The sequence below is a fragment of the Mobula birostris genome, chromosome 1 (genome assembly GCF_030028105.1).
Source record: "Mobula birostris isolate sMobBir1 chromosome 1, sMobBir1.hap1, whole genome shotgun sequence".
In the NCBI taxonomy this organism is placed as follows: Eukaryota; Metazoa; Chordata; class Chondrichthyes; order Myliobatiformes; family Myliobatidae; genus Mobula; species Mobula birostris.
The window spans coordinates 90,181,850-90,202,131 of NC_092370.1; the positions used below are offsets into that span (position 1 = coordinate 90,181,850).

At 41.9% G+C, this 20,282-nt stretch overlaps 1 protein-coding gene across 4 annotated transcripts in view; it reads right to left on the bottom strand.

The window, feature by feature from the left end:
• The window catches only part of ankrd12 (ankyrin repeat domain 12), a 220,906-nt gene that overhangs the window by 63,111 nt on the left and 137,513 nt on the right, over nucleotides 1-20,282 (bottom strand). For all 4 annotated transcript variants that reach the window (XM_072259029.1, XM_072259046.1, XM_072259019.1 and 1 more), the window contains exon 4: nucleotides 7,542-7,610. In XM_072259029.1, coding sequence (XP_072115130.1) covers nucleotides 7,542-7,610 — 69 coding nt within the window. The remainder of the gene's footprint in view (nucleotides 1-7,541; nucleotides 7,611-20,282) is intronic.

The window sequence follows — 20,282 nt, forward strand, 5'->3', positions numbered from 1 at the left end:
AGCGAGTTGGTACAGTGAAAAAGAGCTTTGACCAGCGACCATATGCCGCTTGCAATTGATTAACAAGAGCAAATTAAAGGAAGGCAGGGGCAAGTGCAGCAGCCATCATCTGGGTGGACAGAGTCAGAATGGTGATTTTAAGACCTTAACTCTTTGAAGCTTCAACTAATAGAGGCTTCAGTCAGAGAAAGGAAAGGAAAGAAACTCTCTAGGTTAAGTTTTTTTTCCCCTCTTCCCTTCTTTATATCTGCTCAGCTAGGATAGTACAGATGCCAGGCAGAGTAGCTGAATGCTCCTCTTACGGGATGTGGGAAGGCAGGGAGACCTCCAGTGCCCCTGACGACTACAACTGTGAAAAGTACATCCAGCTGCAGCTTCTAACAATCCACGTTAAGGAGTTGGAGCTGGAACTAGATGAACACCAGATCATTTGGGAGGTTGAAGAGGTGATTGATAGGACATACAGAGAGGTAGCTGCGCCCAAGGTTTGCATCTGAACTGTAGGGAAACTAATATCCTAGTGGGAAGGTTTGTTAATGCTGTATGGTGGGGTTTAAATTAGAGTAGCAGGGAGATGGAAACCAGAGTGCCAGAACAGTTCGTGGAAAAGTTGTGGAGGCAGATATTGGTAAGACCTCACACAAAGTTAGGAATCAAAAGGTTCAGCATGGTGCAACTAGTGTCCTGAGCTACATATATTTTAATGCAAGAAATATCGTAGGAAAGGCAGATAATAGTGCTGAAGATGGGGTAGCTGGTTTACAAACAGAGGCAATATGCAGTAAGATGTTGTTGATAGGGCAAAGTTGCAGTCAACAGGATGGAGTCGCAACAAAAAAAGGTGGACAAAATCAAAAAAGCTGAATACAGGACTGAGGGTGTTATATTTGAATGCGCACAGTATATGGAATAAGGTAGATGAACTTGCAGCACAGTTGCAGATTGGCAAGTTATGATGTTGTAAGCATCACAGAATCATGGCTGAAAGGTTATAGCTGGGAGCTTAATGTCCAAAGATACACATTATATCGAAAAGACAGGCAGGAAGGCAGAAGGGTGTCGTTGCTTTGTTGCTAAAAAAAGAAATCAACTCAATTGAAAGAGGTGACATAGGGATGGAAGGTGTTGAGTCATTGTATATAGAGCTACGGAACTGTAAGAGTAAAAATACCCTAGTGGGAGTTGTATACAGACCTCCAAACAGTAGCAAGGATGTGACCTACAAATTATGACAGGAAATAGAAAATGCACGCCAAAAGGGCAATGTTACAATAGTCGAGGAGGACTTCAATATGCAGGTAGATTGGGAAAATCAGATTGGTGCTGGATCCCAGGAGGAAGAATTTCTAGAGTACCTATGAGATAGCTTTTTAGAGCAGCTTGTGGTTGAGCCCACTAGGGTATCAGTTGTTCTGGATTGGGTCTTGTGCAATGACTCAGAATTGATCAGAGACCTTAAGGTAAAAGAACCCTTAGGGGCAGTGATCATAACATGATTGAATACACGTTGAATTTTGAGAAGGAGGTGTAAAGTGAGATGCATCACTTTTACAGTGGAGTAATGGGAATTACAGAAGCATGAGAGGATTTGGCCAGAATTGACTGGAAAAGAACACCATCAGGGATGACAGCGGAGCAGCAATGGCTGGAATTTCTGGAAACAATTCGGAAGACACAGGATATACACACGCCAAAGAGGAGGAAGTACTCCTAAGGCAAGATGATACAACCATGGCTAACAAGAGAAGTCAAAGCCAACATAAAAGCCAAAGAGAGGGCATATAATAGAGCAAAAATTAGAGGATTTGGGAAGCTTTTAAAAACCAACAGAAGACAACTAAAAAAGTTAGGAAGGAATAGATGGATTATGAAAGTAAGCAAGCCAATAATATTAAAGAGGATACTGAAAGCTTCTTCAGATACATAAAATGTAAAAGAGAGGCGAGAGTGAATATCAGACCGCTGGAGAATGATGCTGGAGAGGTAGGACATCGAAATGGCAGATGAACAGAATAAGTACTTTACTTCACTGTGGAAGACACTAGCAGTACACTGGAAGTTCAAGAGTGTCAGGAGTCAGAAATGTGTGAAGCTGCCATTACTCAGAAGAAAGTTCGTGGGAAACTGAAATGTCTGAAAGTAGATAAGTCTTCTGACCCAGATGGTATACACCCCAGGGTTCTGAAAGAGGCGGCTGAAGAGCTCTTGGAGGCATTGGTAATGATCTTTCAAGAATTGCTAGATTCTGTAATGGTTCCGGTAGACTGGAAAATCATAAATATCACTCCACTCAAGAAGGAAAAGAGGTAGAAGAAAGGGAATTACAGGCCAGTTAGTCTGACTTCTGTGGCTGGAAAGATACTGGAGTTGATTGTTAAGGAACAGGTCTCAGGGTTACTTGGAGCCACGTGGTAAAATTGGCCCTAGTCAGTATGATTTCAAGGGAAAATCTTGCCTGACATATCTGTTGGAATTCTTTGAAGAAATAACAAGCAGGATAGACAAAGGAGAAATCTGTTGATGTTGTGTACTTGGATTTTCAGAAGGTCTTTGACAAGGTGCCACACAAGGCTGCTTAACAAGCCACGAGCTCATGGTGTTCAGGAAAGATTCTAGCATGGATAAAACAGTGGCTGATTGGCAGGAGGTGAAGAGTGGGAGTAAAGGGACCCTTTTCTGGTTGGCTGCCAGTGACACTAGTGGTATTCCATAGAGGTCTGTGTTGGGTCCAATCCCTTTTAATGTTACATGTCAAAGATTTGGACAATGGAATTGATGGCTGTGTTGCAAATTTTGCAGATACGAAGATAGGTGGAGGGGCAGGTAGTTTTGAGGAAGTAGAAAGGCGAAGAAAGGGAGAAGGCATCCTCAAGGGAGAAGGTGATCAGCCAGAGGTGGTGGTGCATGTTGGCACAAATGACATGGGGAAGAAGGGAGACATTTTGCAGTGTGACTTCAGAAAACTCGGAAGAAGGCTGAAAAGCAGGACCTCCAGGGTGGTTATCTCCGGTTTGCTTCCAGTTCCTTGTGCTGGTGAAGGCAGGAACAGGGAAATAGGGGATCTGAATGTGTGGCTGAGGAGCTGGTGCGGGGAGCAGGGATTTAGATTCTTGGACCACTGGGATCTGTTTTGGGGTAAGGATGAATTTTACAGAAGGGACGGGTTGCACCTTAACAGGCGGGGCACCAGCGTTCTGGCAGGCAGGTTTGCCACTGCTACACGGGTGTGTTTAAACTAAGTAGTGGCGGGGGGGAGGGGATGAACTGGAAATATAAGAATGGAGTTAAAGGGAAAGAGAGAATAAGAAAAGTTAAGAAAGACAACAGAATTAAAGGGGCAGAAAGCTCAGGAAGGGATTGGAGAGTATGGCCAAGTGCAATAGGAATCGATGTGAAAGGTGAGGGGAGTAAAAGTATTATATATGAATGCATGGAGTATAAGAAATAAAGTGGATGAGCTTGAGGCTCAGTTGGAACTTGGCAAGTATGATGTTGTGGGAATAACAGAGACACGGCTGCAAGAAGACCAGGGCTGGGAAATGAATATTCAGGGATACACATCCTATCGAAAGGACAGACAGGTTGTCAGAGGAGGTGGGGTGGCTCTGTTGGTGATGAATGAAATTCAGTCACTTGCGAGGCGGGGGTGGGGGTGGGGAGACATAGAATCAGGTGATGTAGAGTCAGTATGGATAGAACTGAGAAACTGTAAGGGCAAAAAGACCCTGATGGGAGTTACCTACAGGCCCCCAAACAGTAGGCTGGACATAGGGTGCAAGCTAAATCAAGAGTTAAAATTGGCATGTCACAAAGGTAATTCTACGGTTGTTATGGGGGATTTCCACATGCAGGTAGACTGGGAACATCAGGTTGGTACTGGACCCCAAGAAAGGGAGTTTGTGGAATGCCTCAGAGATGGATTCTTAGAGCAGCCTGTATTAGAGCCTACCAGGGAGAAGGCAATTCTGGATTTAGTGTTGTGTAATGAGCCAGATTTGATAAGGGAACTTGAGGTAAAGGAGCCATTAGGAGGTAGTGACCATAATATGATAAGTTTTAATCTACAATTTGAAAGGGAAAAGGGAAGATTGGAAGCGTCAGTATTACAGTTGAACAAAGGGGACTATGGACCCATGAGGGAGAAGCTGGCCAAATTTGACTGGAAAGATACCCTAGCAGGGATGACAGTGGAACAACAATGGCAGGTATTTCTGGGAATAATACAGAAGGTGCAGGATCAGTTCATTCCAAAGAGGAAGAAAGATTCTAAGGTGAGTAAGGGGTGACCGTGGATGACAAGGGAAGTCAAGGACAAAATAAAAGAGAGTAAGTACAACATAGCAAAGATGAGCGGGAAGCCAGAGGATTGGGAGACTTTTAAGGAGCAACAGAAGATAACTAAAAAGGCAATACGGGGGGAAAAGATGAGGTATGATGGTAAGCTAGCCAAGAATATAAAGGATAGTAAAAGCTTCTTCTGGTATGTGAAGAGGAAAAAATTAGTTAAGACCAAAGTTGGACCCCTGAAGACAGAAACGGGTGAAATTATTATGGGGAACAAGGAAATGGCAGATGAGCTGAACAGGTACTTTGGATCTATTTTCACTAGGGAAGACACAATCTCCCAGATGTAGTAGTGGCCAGAGGACCTAGGGTAACAGAGGAACTGAAGGAAATTCGCATCAGGCAGAAAATGGTGTTGGGTAAATTGATGGGACTGAAGGTTGATAAATCCCCAGGGCCTGATGGTCTGCATCCCAGGGTATTTAAGGAGGTGGCTCTAGAAATCGTGGATGCATTGGTAATCATTTTCCAATGTTCTATAGATTCAGGATCAGTTCCTGCAGATTGGAGGGTAGCTAATGTTATCCCACTCTTTAGGAAAGGAAGGAGAGAGAAAACAGGCAATTATAGACCAGCTAGTCTGACATCAGTGGTGGGGAAGATGCTGGAATCAATTATAAAAGATGAAATTTGGTTAGCAGTAGCAGGATAGGTCCGAGTCAGCATGGATTTACGAAGGAGAAATCATGCTTGACTAATCTAGAATTTTTTGAAAATGTAACTATGAAAATGGACATGGGAAAGCCAGTAGATGTAGTGTACCTGGACTTTCAGAAAGCCTTTGATAAGGTCCCACATAGTAGGTTAGTGGGCAAAATTAGAGCAAATGGTATTGGGGGTAGGGTACTGACATGGATAGAAAATTGGTTGGCAGACAGGAAACAAAGTGTAGGGATTAATGGGTCCTTTTCAGAATGGCAGGCAGTGACTAGTGGGGTACCGCAAGGCTCGGTGCTGGGACCACAGCTATTTACAATATACATTAATGATTTAGATGAAGGGATTAAAAGTAACATTAGCAAATTTGCAGATGACACAAAGCTGGGTGTCAGTGTGAAATGTCAGGAGGATGTTATGAGAATGCAGGGTGACTTGGACAGGTTGGGTGAGTGGGCAGATGCAGCTTAATGTGGGTAAGTATGAGGTTATTCACTTTGGTGGCAAGAACAGGAAGGCAGATTACTATCTGAATGGTGTCAAGTTAGGAAAAGGGGAAGTACAACGAAATCCTTGTTCATCAGTCACTGAAAGTAAGCATGCAGGTACAGCAGGCAGTGAAGAAAGCTAATGGCATGTTGGCCTTCATAACAAGGGGAGTTGAGTATAGGAGCAAAGAGGTCCTTCTGTAGTTGTACAGGGCCTTGGTGAGACCACACCTGGAGTATTGTGTACAGTTCTGGTCTCCAAATTTGAGGAAGGACATTCTAGTATTGAGGGAGTGCAGCGTAGGTTCACGTGGTTAATTCCCGGGATAGCGGGGCTGTCATATGTTGAAAGATTGGAGCGACTGGGCTTGTATACACTGGAATTTAGAAGGATGAGAGGGTATCTAACTGAAACATATAAGATTATTAAGGGATTGGACACACTAGAGGCAGGAAACATGTTCCCAATTTTGGGGGAGTCCAGAACCAGAGGCCACAGTTAAAGAATAAAGGGTAGACCATTTAGAATAGAGTTGAGGAAGAACTTCTTCACAGAGGGGGTTGTGGCTCTATGGAATGCTTTGCCTCAGAATGCAATGGAGGCCAATTCTCTGGATTCTTTCAAGAAAGAGTTAGATAGAGCTCTTAAAGATAGCGGTGTCAAGGGATATGGGGAGAAGGCAGGAAAAGTACTGATTGTGGATGATCAGCCATGATCACAGAGAATGGCGGTGCTGGCTCGAAGGGCTGAATGGCCTACTCCTGCACCTATTGTCTATTGTCTATAGAAAGATTAGGAGAAGGAGCAAAGAAATGGCAGATAGAATACAATGTCGGGAAGTGTATGGTCATGCACTTTGGCAAAAGAAACGAAAGGGTTGACTATTTTCTAAATGAGAGAAAATACAAAAAACTGAGGCGCAACGGGACTTGAGAGTCCTTGTGCAGGTTAATTTGCAGGTCGAGTCTGTAGTGAGGAAGGCAAATGCAATGCTAGCATTCATTTCAAGAGGACTAGAGTAGAAAATTAAGGATGTAATGTCGAGGCTTTATAAAGCACTGGCGATACCTAATGGAGTATTGTGAGCAGTTTTAAGTCGCATGTCTTCGAAAGGATGTGCTGAAACTGGAGAAGGTTCAAACGAGGTTCACTAAAGTGATTCCAGGAATGAATGGCTTATCACGTGAAGAGCATCTGATGGCTCTGGGTCTGTATCACTTGAACTCAGAAGAATGGCGGGTGACCTTATTGAAATCTACTTGAATGGTGAAAGGCTTTGACAGATTGGATGCAGAGAGGATGTTTCCTATGCTGGGAGAGTCTAAGAACAGAGGACATAGCCTCAGAATAGAGGGGCATCCTTTTAGAATGGAGATGAGGAGGAATTTCTTTAGTCAGAAAGTGGTGAACCTGTGGAATTCTTTGCCACAGGCAGTCGTGGAGGACAAGTCTTAAAGTATATTTAAGGCAGAGGTTGACAGATTCTCAATTGGTCAGGGCATGAAGGGATACAGGGAGAAGGCAGGAGATTGGGGCTAAGAGGAAATCTGGATCAGCCATGATGAAATGGTGGAGCAGACTCAATGGACCAAATGACCTAATTCTGCTCCTGTATCCTATGGTCTAATACAGGAAACATTTTCTCCTTTGTAATCGGTATAGGATTACTGACCTCACTGCTGCTTTGCCTCACTTCCCTAGACTGTGTCCATCTCCCAACTACATACAGATGCAAAAAACACATTTAAGATCTCTTCCATGTCTTTCAGTTCCATGCACAGAAAACCACTCTGTTCTTCCAGAGGACCGTTTTTGTCCCTTGCTATTCTTTTGCTCTTAATATATCTGTAGAAGCCTTCGGGATTCTTCATCTCCTTGTCTGCTAGAGCAATCGCATGCTTTCTTTAGCCCTCCTGATTTCCATCTTAAGTGTTCTCTTGTATTTCCTATACATAATTGACTAATGTAAATGAATGTTAAGCACAAAATATTAATAATGTATAATGTATTTGGAGAAAAAAAAGGATATTCATAACATTAACAGGATTTACCTGAATATGTCCTGTAAGGTGGTATTAATCGTTCTCCCCAGGTTTCACTTGAATGTCCTGGATCTGAATCTAAAGAGAAAAATTTAATACTTGTAACATACCTGTTATAAAGAAATTCTGGTCTTATATAATAATCTAACCATGAATAAGAACTTCTATCTTGGTGGCAGTCTATTCAAAATAGTATTTCCAACATTTTATGAGAGCATCTAACAGATTTCAATTACCAAATTCTACATGACAACTACCTAAAAACTTGGTTGGAAATTTCTGGACAAGATTGATCAACAAAATTTTTTTTATGTTGAAAGGAAGGCTCTAAAGATTATAGTCTATCGAGCTGAAGAAATGGAAACTAAGCTAACGCTGTATTTTTCATCTTAGAATTCTCACTTTGCCAAGGTCAAATTAAATAATTTAAAAATGCGTGCTCCTGCGATGTCTATTTTTAAATCTCAGCACACCAACATTTCAGAAACCAAAGTTTCCAATCATGTGATTCTGTTAAGTGGAATGACCAAAAAACATCAAATTCAGATCATGTGACCCAGAACTAAATTACAAGGGACTTTCCATATTAATAGCATTTGTAAAGTTGAACTAGAAAATGTTTGCTTTAAATGGAAAACACTAATATAACAACATGCAATATTTGTATTGTATCTGTGAGAAGTAATAGAGGTTAACGCAAAATAATTTGGAATTACTTTTTTAGTGGTTTACTACACCATGAAACTGGACTTTCACTTTTTCTTACTTAAGCTTTGGAATATCCTGAGTCTTTGAACAGCTTTGAATAGGAGGAAATTGGAAGTATGGGCAGTGGCCCAAGTATGTCAAATGCAGAAACACTACATCTATCTATATACTGCTAAAACTCTCATGCTCTGTCTGTGTTGTGACCTTCAATTAGTGCAAACGGTGCACTACAGCAGCACTTTTTTGGGCTAAATCGAATTAAAATGCGCTAACTTACAGAATGCAGGCAAAGTTCAGAGTTACATATTCGTATAAAATTGCCCATTCGCAAAAATCAACAGGCTCACTTTCACCCGACAACCCATCCGCCATCATGGAAATTGGGACGCAACAGCCGATGCATGCGCACGGCCAGCCTCAGCAGCGACACCTACCGGAGCAAAAGGGCAGGGCAGCTCTATTTCAAGGGGTCACATTCTGCTAATCACCATCAACGAGTGCAGGATTGGGACAGATCAAACTGCTACCCATCAATAAGAGATAATTAAATCCTATTGTAATGACATACTTTGAGACACCCATAAAACCCTTTGCTGCAGTCAAAGGACAGCGGTGACTATATCACGTTCATTTAGGAGAGCACCAATCACATCAGCAAGAATAATCAGCATCCAGAGGGAGAGAACAAGAATCGGATGAGGCCAGGGCCGCACGACTCCAGGATCAAAGAGTCAGGACAAAAAAAGATGAGAAGAAGAGGAGGAGAGGCATGTATGTCTCCAGGATCAGAGACAAACAACAAACAGAAGAGATGAAGAGATGGGCAATGAAAGGGCTACACATTTCCAGAATGACAAAAACAGGCACAGGAGGAGAGAGGAAGAGACAAAGGAGCTGAGAAATGCACGTCTCCAGAATCAGAGACAAAGAACAAACAGAAGAGATGGAGACGGGATGAAAGGACCGCACATCTCCAGAATGACAAAGGGAGGCACAAGGGTGGCAGATAAACCAGAAGTGATGCCATCAAAAGTGTCCTTCGTTAAACGAGGAGGAATTGCTTTGCTACGTGTCGTTCTTCTTTAATAAACTGAGGTTTTCTACTTCAGTTTCCGAAGCAAAGTGATACCAATAACATTCAGGAAAATTTAATGTTCATTCTGGTCACATCAGACTGCACTACCCTTCTCTCAAAGGGTGCCCCAATGGGTCACTCCATTGTCTAGTTTTAAATAAAAACACTAAATGCTGAATAAACTCAGCAGGTCAGGTAGCATCTGGAGAAAAGTGAAACAATTACTTTTATAGGTTCCACATCTAAAAGATTCCATGAAGGGCTAGACCTGAAGCATTACTCTTTCTTTCCTATATGCTAGCTTGACTGCAAAGATTTGCTGGCATTTTGAGCTAGAATTACTTTGCTATATAGAAAATCTTACACATACTTTTATTCTCTCTTTTAACATTGTACTGAAGTGCCAACAATAGTCACACAAGAGCTGGATGTCATTAAAATACATGTAGAAACATTTGCATTTTGAGGTGAAATTTCTAAAGGTTAGCATGTACATTAGAAAGTTCAAAGTAAATTTATTATCAGAGTACAAATATATGTCACCATATACAACCCAGAGATTCATTTTCTTGTAGGCATACTCAACAAATCTATAATAGAATAACGAATATCATATAATCAATGAAAGATAGCACCAATTTGGGCATGCAACCAGTGTGCAAAAGACAAAAAACTGTGCAAATACAAGAGAAATAAATAATAATAAGTTGTAAATAAATAAGCAATAAATATCAAAAATAAATATCCCCTTTCGTTCATCAGCCAGATGGTTGAAGGGTAATATAGAACGTGGAACAGTACAGCATGGGAACAGGCCATTCGGCTAATATTGTTTGCCAAACTAGCTAAAAAGCAAATCAAAAACACTCCTACCTACACCATGTCCATCTCCCCACCTTCCTTACATCCATGTGTCATCCAAACATCTCTTAAAAGCCTCCAAAGTATTTGCCTCCATCACCATACCAGGCATCCACAAACCCAGGAAAGAAACTTACCCCTCACATCCCCTTTGAACCTATCCCCCTCTCACTTTCAATGCATACCCTTTGGTATTAAACACTGTAACACCTGTTCATGAACCTGAGGCTCCTGTACCTTTAGACTGCACTGAAATAGGAGGGAGTGGAATCAATTCCTGTTTAGAGACTAAATGTATTGGTGAGGGAGAAAAAAAATATTACAAGTCAATTCTCCAATTATAAAAGTGATCAATAAGAAAGAAGAAATAGCAGCAGTTAAAGGAGGAGGAACACGAGAAGGAATAGCATTGTTGAAGGTCAAAAACTACAGTTAAAAATGGGATAGTTTAAAATTTTGTCACATTTATAAGCAATGTTCATATTGTGTTGGGATTGGAAGTTTTACTAGATGCATTAAAATATGGACCTCTGAGGATAAGATGCATGATATTTAACAAGTGTTAGCATAGTGAACACTTTGGAGGGAAATTAGGGGAATGTTGAAGGTTCAATAGTGAGGATTTTTTTCAGAAGCTTTTCCGCAGCTGTTGTGAATGAGAACAATACAGGAGAAGGAACCAGTAAATAATACCTGCTAACATCGGAGGTCAGTGAGAATAGGGAATAGAGCAAAGGTGGCTCTCGTGGAAAATGTGTGCTCAGAAAGTTAAGATGAGATAACAAAGCATGAGAAATGTAAATTCTGTGCTGAATGGAGAGAAACAGCAGAGGTAACTAATGATTTTGAATTTGATGACAAAATATTCACATGTACCTTGCATTTATTGAAGTGAAAGGATGCAAGAAGTTGGTTCACAATATGAAGTCAGGGCTGTCTACAATCTAGATTGATCCTGGAATAATGAGCAGTTTTGGACACAGGAAAGATCCTGTCAGAACTGCTAATGAATAGTTATTATAAAAGTTGCCTTCAAGCTAATTACAGCACTTTAATTAACTTATTTCTGTTTCAATGCTCCATTTCCTTTTGCTTGACCCCTTAGTTCTGAGTAATAGTAATTAAAATCTACGCAGAGAATTTAGGACAGAGGTTGAGTAGTTGCTGGTGTCATTATTCCCACACAAAACACATGTGTGCTTTTGATTAGCAGATCAGCTGGGTAACCTTACGGGCCTTAAATCTTATTTCCAAATCTCTGGATAAATGCTTTCTAAATTGCTAAGTATATTATTACTGCTGTATAGACTAAAGCAGCGGTCCCCAACCACCGGGCCGCGGACCGGTACTGGGCCGCAAAGCATTTGGTACCAGGCCGCGAGGAAACGATATGATTTGGCGATATGAGTCAGCTGCACCTTTCCTCATTCCCTGTCACGCACTGTTGAGCTTGAATGCACGTGAGGTCATTACCCACGTATCATCCATGTCAGCGCGGGAAGGAGATCAACTCCTCGAGCTTCGAAATGACGGCAGGCTGAAAAGTATGTTTGACACAACATCTCTGCTGGCATTCCGGATCAAAGTCAAAGCTAAATATCCTGAGATAGCCATGAAAGTACTAAAAACGTTGCTTCCATTTCCAATATATCTCTGCAATGAATGCAACAAAAACTAAATGTGGAATAGACTGGACATAAGGAACCCCCTTCGAGTATCGCTGTCTCCCTTCACCAGGACCATGTTGTTGCTGGGGAAAAAAAGCCAAGGGCTCCCACTGATTCAGCAATATTGGCGTGTTGCAATGATTTTATATGTTCATATGAGGTAAATATGCGCTGTATGTTTAATATCCAAACGTTACTTAAAATGTTATGATGCTATTGGCTTATAAGTGACTTCTATAACCATGTAACAATTACAGCACGGAAACAGCCCATCTCGGCCCTTCTAGTCTGTGCCGAACGCTACTCTCACCTAGTCCCACCGACCTGCACTCAGCCCATAACCCTCCATTCCTTTCCTGTCAATATACCTAATATACCTATCCAGTTTTTCTTTAAATGATAATATCGAACCTGCCTCTACCACTTCTACTGGAAGTTCGTTCAACACTTATTTCAAGCTCCCCTGTCCTCCCTTGATAATTGATTTATCACTATATTCATGCGAGGAAAATATGCGCTGTGTGTTTATTATTAAATTCGTTAGCTAAACCCTTTTAGAAAGGTAATTGAGTGTATTAGCCACTTATCACCGATATTCCGGTTGCATTAACACCCGCCCCCGAACAGAATTACCAAGAATGATTTGTGGAAAAAATTGGCATGTACACGCATGCGCACGGGTGCCCGCGCAAGGCGTCATGGTCTTTGTAGTCTTTCTCGGGGTAAGCTCAACGTATTGGACTGCTACTCTTGTCTGTTGGCAACCCTACCCCCCCCCCCCACCCCGGGTTGGCTGGTCCGCAAGAATATTGTCAGTATTAAACCGGTCCGCAGTGCAAAAAAGGTTGTGGGGGGGGGGGGGGGGAGAGGAGGTTGGACTAAAGAACAGTTCTGAAATGTCCAAGGATTCCAGTAACCTAAAATGCTTCAAAGTTCCCACATTATTTAAGAACAATGTATTGTTGTTATACCAGCATTATCAGATTTGTTATCTACAACTTTTGACTCACTGTTGCTCTGGGCTTATAGGATAATTTTCAATATCCTCCAGCACTTGGGCTCAGCATTTGTAATATGGTCCTGCTAATTACATAACTATAGTTGCACCTGTTGACATAAAAAAGGAAAAATATCTCCAGGTCAAAGTACATTGTTTACCTTCAGATTTCATGGTTCAAGTTGCTGGCCAGTCAAGAACTAACATGGCTTTATGAAAGGGAAAGCATTTTGAAAGAGTTGATAGAGGATGTAACAAGCAGGCAAGATAATGGGGAAACAGTACACACAGTGTATTTGGAATTCCACACTATGCAATTCAAAACGTAACTGACCAAAATAATAATTTTGCAGATGAGTATCCATTTAAAAGAATGAGAAAGTAATTATTTAACAAGAACAAAACGAAAAGTGCAATATAAAGGGGTTTTGGGGTCCTTGTGCACGAAATATAATGTTAGCATGTAGGTGCTGCAAGAAATCAAGGTGGCTAATGGAATATTGGTCTTTATTAGAAGGGGAATGGAATACAAAAAAAAACAGGAAAGCTTTGATGCAACTTAACAGGGTGCTGCTAAGGCCACACCTAATATTCTATATATGAATGTGATCACTTATAGGCAGGCATGCTTTTACTGGAGGCATAGCAGAGAAGGTTTACTAAGTTCATTGCTGAGATAAAGGGGTTGACATAAGACAAGCAATGCAGATTGGGTTGCATGTGCTGGAATTTAGAAGGAAATGAGACCTGATTGAAACAAAAATTTTATAAATTTTAAAAAAGGAGGGAGAGAGAAACCGGGGAATTATAGACCGGTTAGCCTAACATCGCTGGTGGAGAAACTGCTGGAGTCAGTTATCAAGGATGTGATAACAGCACATTTGGAAAGTGGTGAAATGATCGGACAAAGTCAGCATGGATTTGTGAAAGGAAAGTCATGTCTGACGAATCTCATAGAATTTTTTGAGGATGTAACTAGTAAAGTGGATAGGGGAGAACCAGTGGATGTGGTATATTTGGATTTTCAGAAGGCTTTTGACAAGGTCCCACACAGGAGTTTAGTGTGCAAACTTAAAGCACACGGTATTGGGGGTAAGGTATTGGTGTGGGTGGAGAGTTGGTTAGTAGACAGGAAGCAAAGAGTGGGAATAAACGGGACCTTTTCAGAATGGCAGGCGGTGACTAGTGGGGTACCGCAAGGCTCAGTGCTGGGACCCCAGTTGTTTACAATATATATTAATGACTTGGATGAGGGAATTAAATGCAGCATCTCCAAGTTTGCGGATGACACGAAGCTGGGCGGCAGTGTTAGCTGTGAGGAGGATGCTAAGAGGATGCAGGGTGACTTGGATAGGTTGGGTGAGTGAGTGGGCAAATTCATGGCAGATGCAATTTAATGTGGATAAATGTGAAGTTATCCACTTTGGTGGCAAAAATAGGAAAACAGATTATTATCCGAATGGTGGCCGATTAGGAAAAGGGGAGGTGTAACGTGACCTGGGTGTCATTATACACCAGTCATTGAAAGTGGGAATGCAGGTACAGCAGGCGGTGAAAAAGGCGAATGGTATGCTGGCATTTATAGCGAGAGGGTTTGAGTACAGGAGCAGGGAGGTACTACTGCAGTTGTACAAGGCCTTGGTGAGACCGCACCTGGAGTATTGTGTGCAGTTTTGGTCCCCTAATCTGAGGAAAGACATCCTTGCCATAGAAGGAGTACAGAGAAGGTTCACCAGATTGATTCCTGGGATGGCAGGACTTTCATATGAAGAAAGAATGGATGAACTGGGCTTGTACTCGTTGGAATTTAGAAGATTGAGGGGGGATCTGATTGAAACGTATAAGATCCTAAAGGGATTGGACAGGCTAGATGCAGGAAGATTGTTCCCGATGTTGGGGAAGTCCAGAACGAGGGGTCACAGTTTGAGGATAGAGGGGAAGCCTTTTAGGACTGAGATTAGGAAAAACTTCTTCACACAGGGAGTGGTGAATCTGTGGAATTCTCTGCCACAGGAAACAGTTGAGGCCAGTTCATTGGCTATATTTAAGAGGGAGTTAGATATGGCCCTTGTGGCTACGGGGGTCAGGGGGTATGGAGGGAAGGCTGGGGCGGTGTTCTGAGTTGGATGATCAGCCATGATCATAATAAATGGCGGTGCAGGCTCGAAGGGCCGAATGGCCTACTCCTGCACCTATTTTCTATGTTTCTATGTAAATGTTAGAGAGGGTTCTGCAAGGGTGAATACTGAAAGGAGGTTCCCTTAGCGTGGGCATCTAAAACTGGAATACATGGATTCAAAATAGGGGAGTGAGCGTTTAAGAGAAATGACAAGAAAATGCTTCTCCACAGGGTTGTTACAGTTTGGAATTCTCTATCCCAGACAAACTGAGAGAGAATTAATGAATATGCCTGAGATAGAGTGCCCAGGAGAAACAAAAGTCAAGGAAAAAAGGAAGATTTAAAAAAAAAACCAGAACTCCCTTTTCTTACACCTAAACCAATTGTTAATCCTGATATCAGGCACACCCTGAGAGTATGGGCTCAGTTCGGAAAGCAGAGTGGACTCCATGGCTTCTCTCTTTCAACTCCTATTCTATATAATCATCTCTTCCAGCCTTCTATACATGATCCAACATTTCAAGACTGGTATAGAAAGGGCATCAGGCGCTTTAAAGATCTTTTTATAGACAACTGCAGACATCCCACCTGTCCCGGAAGTTCTAGGAATCTCCCGCATATTGACAGTGGCTCCCTGATGCCCGCAAATTATATACAGGTTTCCCCCGCCATCCGAAGGTAGAGTGTTCCTATGAAATGGTTCGTAAGACTGAAGGTCGTAAAGTGAAGAAGCAATTGTCATTTATTTATATGGGAAAAATTTGTCAGCGTTCACCAAATCATGCCTGGCACGTAAATGTCGGCCCAGATTAGACGCAACGCAATCGGCAATTGCCTCTGATGTGGGCCGACATTTACGTGCCAGGCAGCACCTAATTAATTAGCTTGTTTATTTCAGCTTTTTTCTTAAAGGTGTTGGGTGCATCCTGGCTACCGCTGCATTCTCCGCAGCAATGTATCGGTCCACGGCCCGGGGGTTGGGGTGGTGGGACACTGGTGTGTCATCTCATCATCATCTGTTTCCATCAGGGCAGGCAGGTCATCTTCTATGTCCGCCTGCCTCGATGTCGAAGGTCGAGGTTCATCGTCTGCTGTGGCTGATGTGGAAGGCTTGAAAAACGACAGTAAGTTTGACTGCTTAGCCTCGTGCATTTTTCTATCATACAGTTCCTTGTAAGCACTCAAACCATCTTGCAAATATGCCCTAAACCGATGTACCCTTTCAAAATTAAAGTCCTACTTTTCTGCAATCATTGCAGCGAAGATCTCATGCAGTCGCTTCACATTCAGTTGCTGGACGACTTCACTTTCAGTCCGTTCGCTACTGCATTCGGTTTCAATTGTTATCCTTTCATCTTCCAATTGCATCAGCTCTTCATCTATCAGTTCTTGGTCATGGGATGCCAAAACCTCTTCAACATCATATTCGTCAACTTTCACAAGCCAAACTCACTTTGTCCTTACTTCGTTTACCACGATCAAAACGCTTAATTATGTCTAGTTTTATGCTAAGTGTAACAACCTTACAACCTCTTTTAAGCTTTTCCGATACCTTAGAACTCATCTTGCTAATGGCTGCTCACAGGCACGTATTTAAGCAATGCCGGCTCGAATGCAGTTCCAGGGGAGGAGCTTGGCTGCTCAGGGTGCGCGCTGTCTTTTTTCTTAACAGTGAAAACACCTTCTGTTACCGAAAACAGGTAACTAATGTAGGTCTTTCGTAACAGTGAGGTTTCGTAAAACGAACGTTTGAAAAGCGGGGGACACCTGTACAATATCCTGGAAATCGACTTTTTTGAGAGAGCACACGCCTTGGCAGAGTGTTCCAAAAAAAAAGTAAATATAAAACATATGTCACCACAGACTACACTAAAGTGTACCCCTGCCTAACAGGGGTCAAAAATAATGACAGTGTTGCTCACTGGACTGTTTGCAACAATGACTTTTCTATTGCTTATGGTGGGTTAAGCTGTAAAAGACATGTTGAGGTGAGTTTATCAGGTGTCATTCGTTCATTAGTATAGCTAATGTTATTTAAACTAGCTGGCTAGCTGCTAAGGAGTGACTCAATTGCAGACATCCTACCTCTCCCGGAAGTTCCGGGAGTCTCTTGCAAATTGATGGTGCCACCTCCCTGAACTGAGTTTTTGCAGGGTGGAATTCTGCAACTGCTTTGCATCATTTGAACAACTGTCTGCAAAGTTTCACCTACCAAACACTCATTTCTTCAGATATTTGCAAGTTAGACATTTTATCAGCCTTTGATATCAAACTTCCCTGAGGCAACCGACACAAATGTTATTGATATGTTTCTCTGCATGAATCCATTGCGCAAAGGTCTAATATCTACTACAGGTGCACATTCTTTTATCCGAAATTCTGAAATCCAAAAAGCTCCGAAAACCCAAGTTTTTTTTTCGCCAACAGCTGACGTCACTCAAGCATGATGTGGCAGCACTAGCAGAGGACGCCAGACGTTAGTTGTGGCTCAGCGCTCGTACTGGTTACACGTGAATTTGCTGTTCGCTGATATTTTGTGTTCACTGTTGACTTTGTGTTTAATTTCACTGTGAAAATGTCAAAAAGAGCTGCAGATACCCCTACGGGTAACAATGAGAAAAAGAGAAGGAAGCAGCTATCATTATCAATAACGCAGAAAGTGGAGTTATTGCAGAAGCCTGATCGTGGTGTGTCTGTGTGGCCTCTTACTGAAGAAATTAGTGTCGGAACTACCATTGTATATGATTTAAATAAACAGAAAGACAAGTTACTGAAGTTTTATAGTGACAGTGACAGTGACGTTCTACATTTATTCCAATAAGTCATTTACCATGTGTTTGATGCGGTTCGTTTGAAGCTGTATATTTTTATGTTTTATTGAATGTTTTTGTTGGAAATAAAATTTCTTCTTGTCATTATTCCATAAACAGTACAGCATAACAATTATTTACATAGCATTTACATTGTATTAGGTATTATAAGTAATCTAGAGATGTTTTAAAGTAAATGGGAGGATGTGCGTAGGTTTGGTGCGCCGCTGGGTCTTAAAGTCCACCACATTCAGACAGGTTAATTAAGGGACTTGAGCAAACGTGTTTTTTGGTATCGGGGTGAGGAGGGGGTCTGAAATCCGAAAAATTCTGAATTCCGAAATGCAACTGACCCAAGGATTTCGGATAAGGGATTGTGGACCTGTATTTGCGGCAAGCTAGTGGTCCTGAGGCGAGCCCCCCCCCCAGACAAAATTAAAACTGCCTGGGAGCAAGATTTAAATATCTCACTGTCAGACGATGTATGGGATTCAGTTCTTAAGTTAGTTAACTCAACCTCTTTATCTGCCCGCCACTGCTTGTTACAGTTCAAGGTCGTACACAGGGCCCATATGCCTAAAACTAAATTATCTCACATTTACCCAGATGTTAATCCCTGTTGCGACAAAAGCAAAAGGGGCAAGGCTTCCCTTATTCACATGTACTGGACATGCCCTAGCTTGGAAAAATACTGGAAAGGTGTTTTCCAAATTCTATCCCAAATACTTAATTATAATTTGGAACCTAACCCTTTGAGTGCTCTTTTCGGCATCTCAGGAGAGGGGGACATGCACCTAAGTCCGACCAAATATCGCACACTGTCTTTTGCCTCTCTGTTGGCCAGGCGTGCAGTCTTACTCAGGTGGAGGGATGCTGCCCCGCCCACCCACGCTCAATGGCTCAGGGACATCATGTCCAGTCTACATTGAGAAGATCCATTATTCAATTCTCAACCCGGACATAAAGTTCCAAAAGGTGTGGGGACCCTTTCCTGAATATTTTCAGGATTCCCAGCCATACTAAAGGTCCATCCTTTCTTCCTTTCCTCTGCACATAAATCCCTGACCTCCAGCATTTCCCAGTAAAATTCTACGGACCCAGACTTGTAAATATACAACAGTCTATGTATTAGGAAAATACACCCTCTCTATACTAATGCAGCTCTGTGGGGACAAAGATTCTGTCTAACCCTTTTTGCTGATGTAATGATAGCTTGAAGATGGGGATTAGGAGGGGTGGGTCAGGGGAGGGAGGCAACCAAAGCATGATTGTACTATGGGTGCATCTCTTTCATAGATGTGAATTGTACATGTGATACATTTGTTATGAACTGCAAAAACCTCCTTTATACTATGCTCTCTTTATTTAAAAAAACAATAAAAATATCAAAAGAAAAAAATTTCTAAGGAAAAAAACAAAACCAGAACATCACAGGGTGAAGTAGAAAACTATGGAAAGTACAGTTGATGGGACTACGCAGATTAATAGTTCAGCATGGGCAAGATGGGCTGAAGGGCTTGCTTCTATAGGTTCCTTCATATAGTTATTTTAACTTACTTCATGTAGTCATTTTGTGCTTTGATGGAGACAAGAGAAACTGTAGACATTGGAAGATTGCTTGCAAGCTCTGCTCCAAACCTCTACCTTACTTCTATGTTCTCTCTGCTCTTTCAGTCCAGATGACCCAAAACACTGTCCGTTTCCCTCCACAGATAGTTCCTGAGCCACTGGGTTCCTCCAGCAGCTCACCTATTGTTTTTGCATTTTTATTATCAGTATGTGAATCACTGACTTTAACCAAATGCAAAGAATCACCTTGTTCAGAATACTGTGTTATCTCAGCCACTAATAAATAATGCTGTGGAAACCTTTTTTTCTGATGTACATCTGCTTTATTCTCTGTTCAATGGTCACACCCAAGTCACAGGAATGTCACCTGAATGTCACCTGAGATTAGTGCAGACAATTAGGAATTTGTGGTACATTCTAAATCAGTGAGGCTTTCAGATTATAAAAACAAATCCTTTATTCCCATGCCCTTTTAAAATGTATTGCATAGTTCATAAATCAGGATTGTTTGCACACATTAAAGCAGGTTTCTTGAAAAATCAGTAATTTTATTTTAAGCAAGACAAGTTACAGCAGGTTACTTCTGGTGGTTTGGAAAAGTCAGGCTAAGTTTTAAACTCAGAAGATTGTTTTCTTAAATTACAAGTCATAAATTCACCAGAGGGTATCCAATGACAGAGGCAGGCTCTCAGCTGTACCCAAGCTGTTCCACTGTGGCAGACCATCATGTCCTGTAAGTCCAGATCCCATTGCCAGCCTCCATTGAGGGGCTGTTGTTCTCTCCCTTATATCAATGGGCAATGATGGCAGCACACCCATGAGTGCCCATGTCACACAGGAAGCAACGTTTTAAAAGGGTGTTTGAAATGAACAACAGATGACTCTGGCAGCTGAACCCATGGTGTTCACAGACCTCTGATGTCCTGACACTGTCAAAGCTGCAT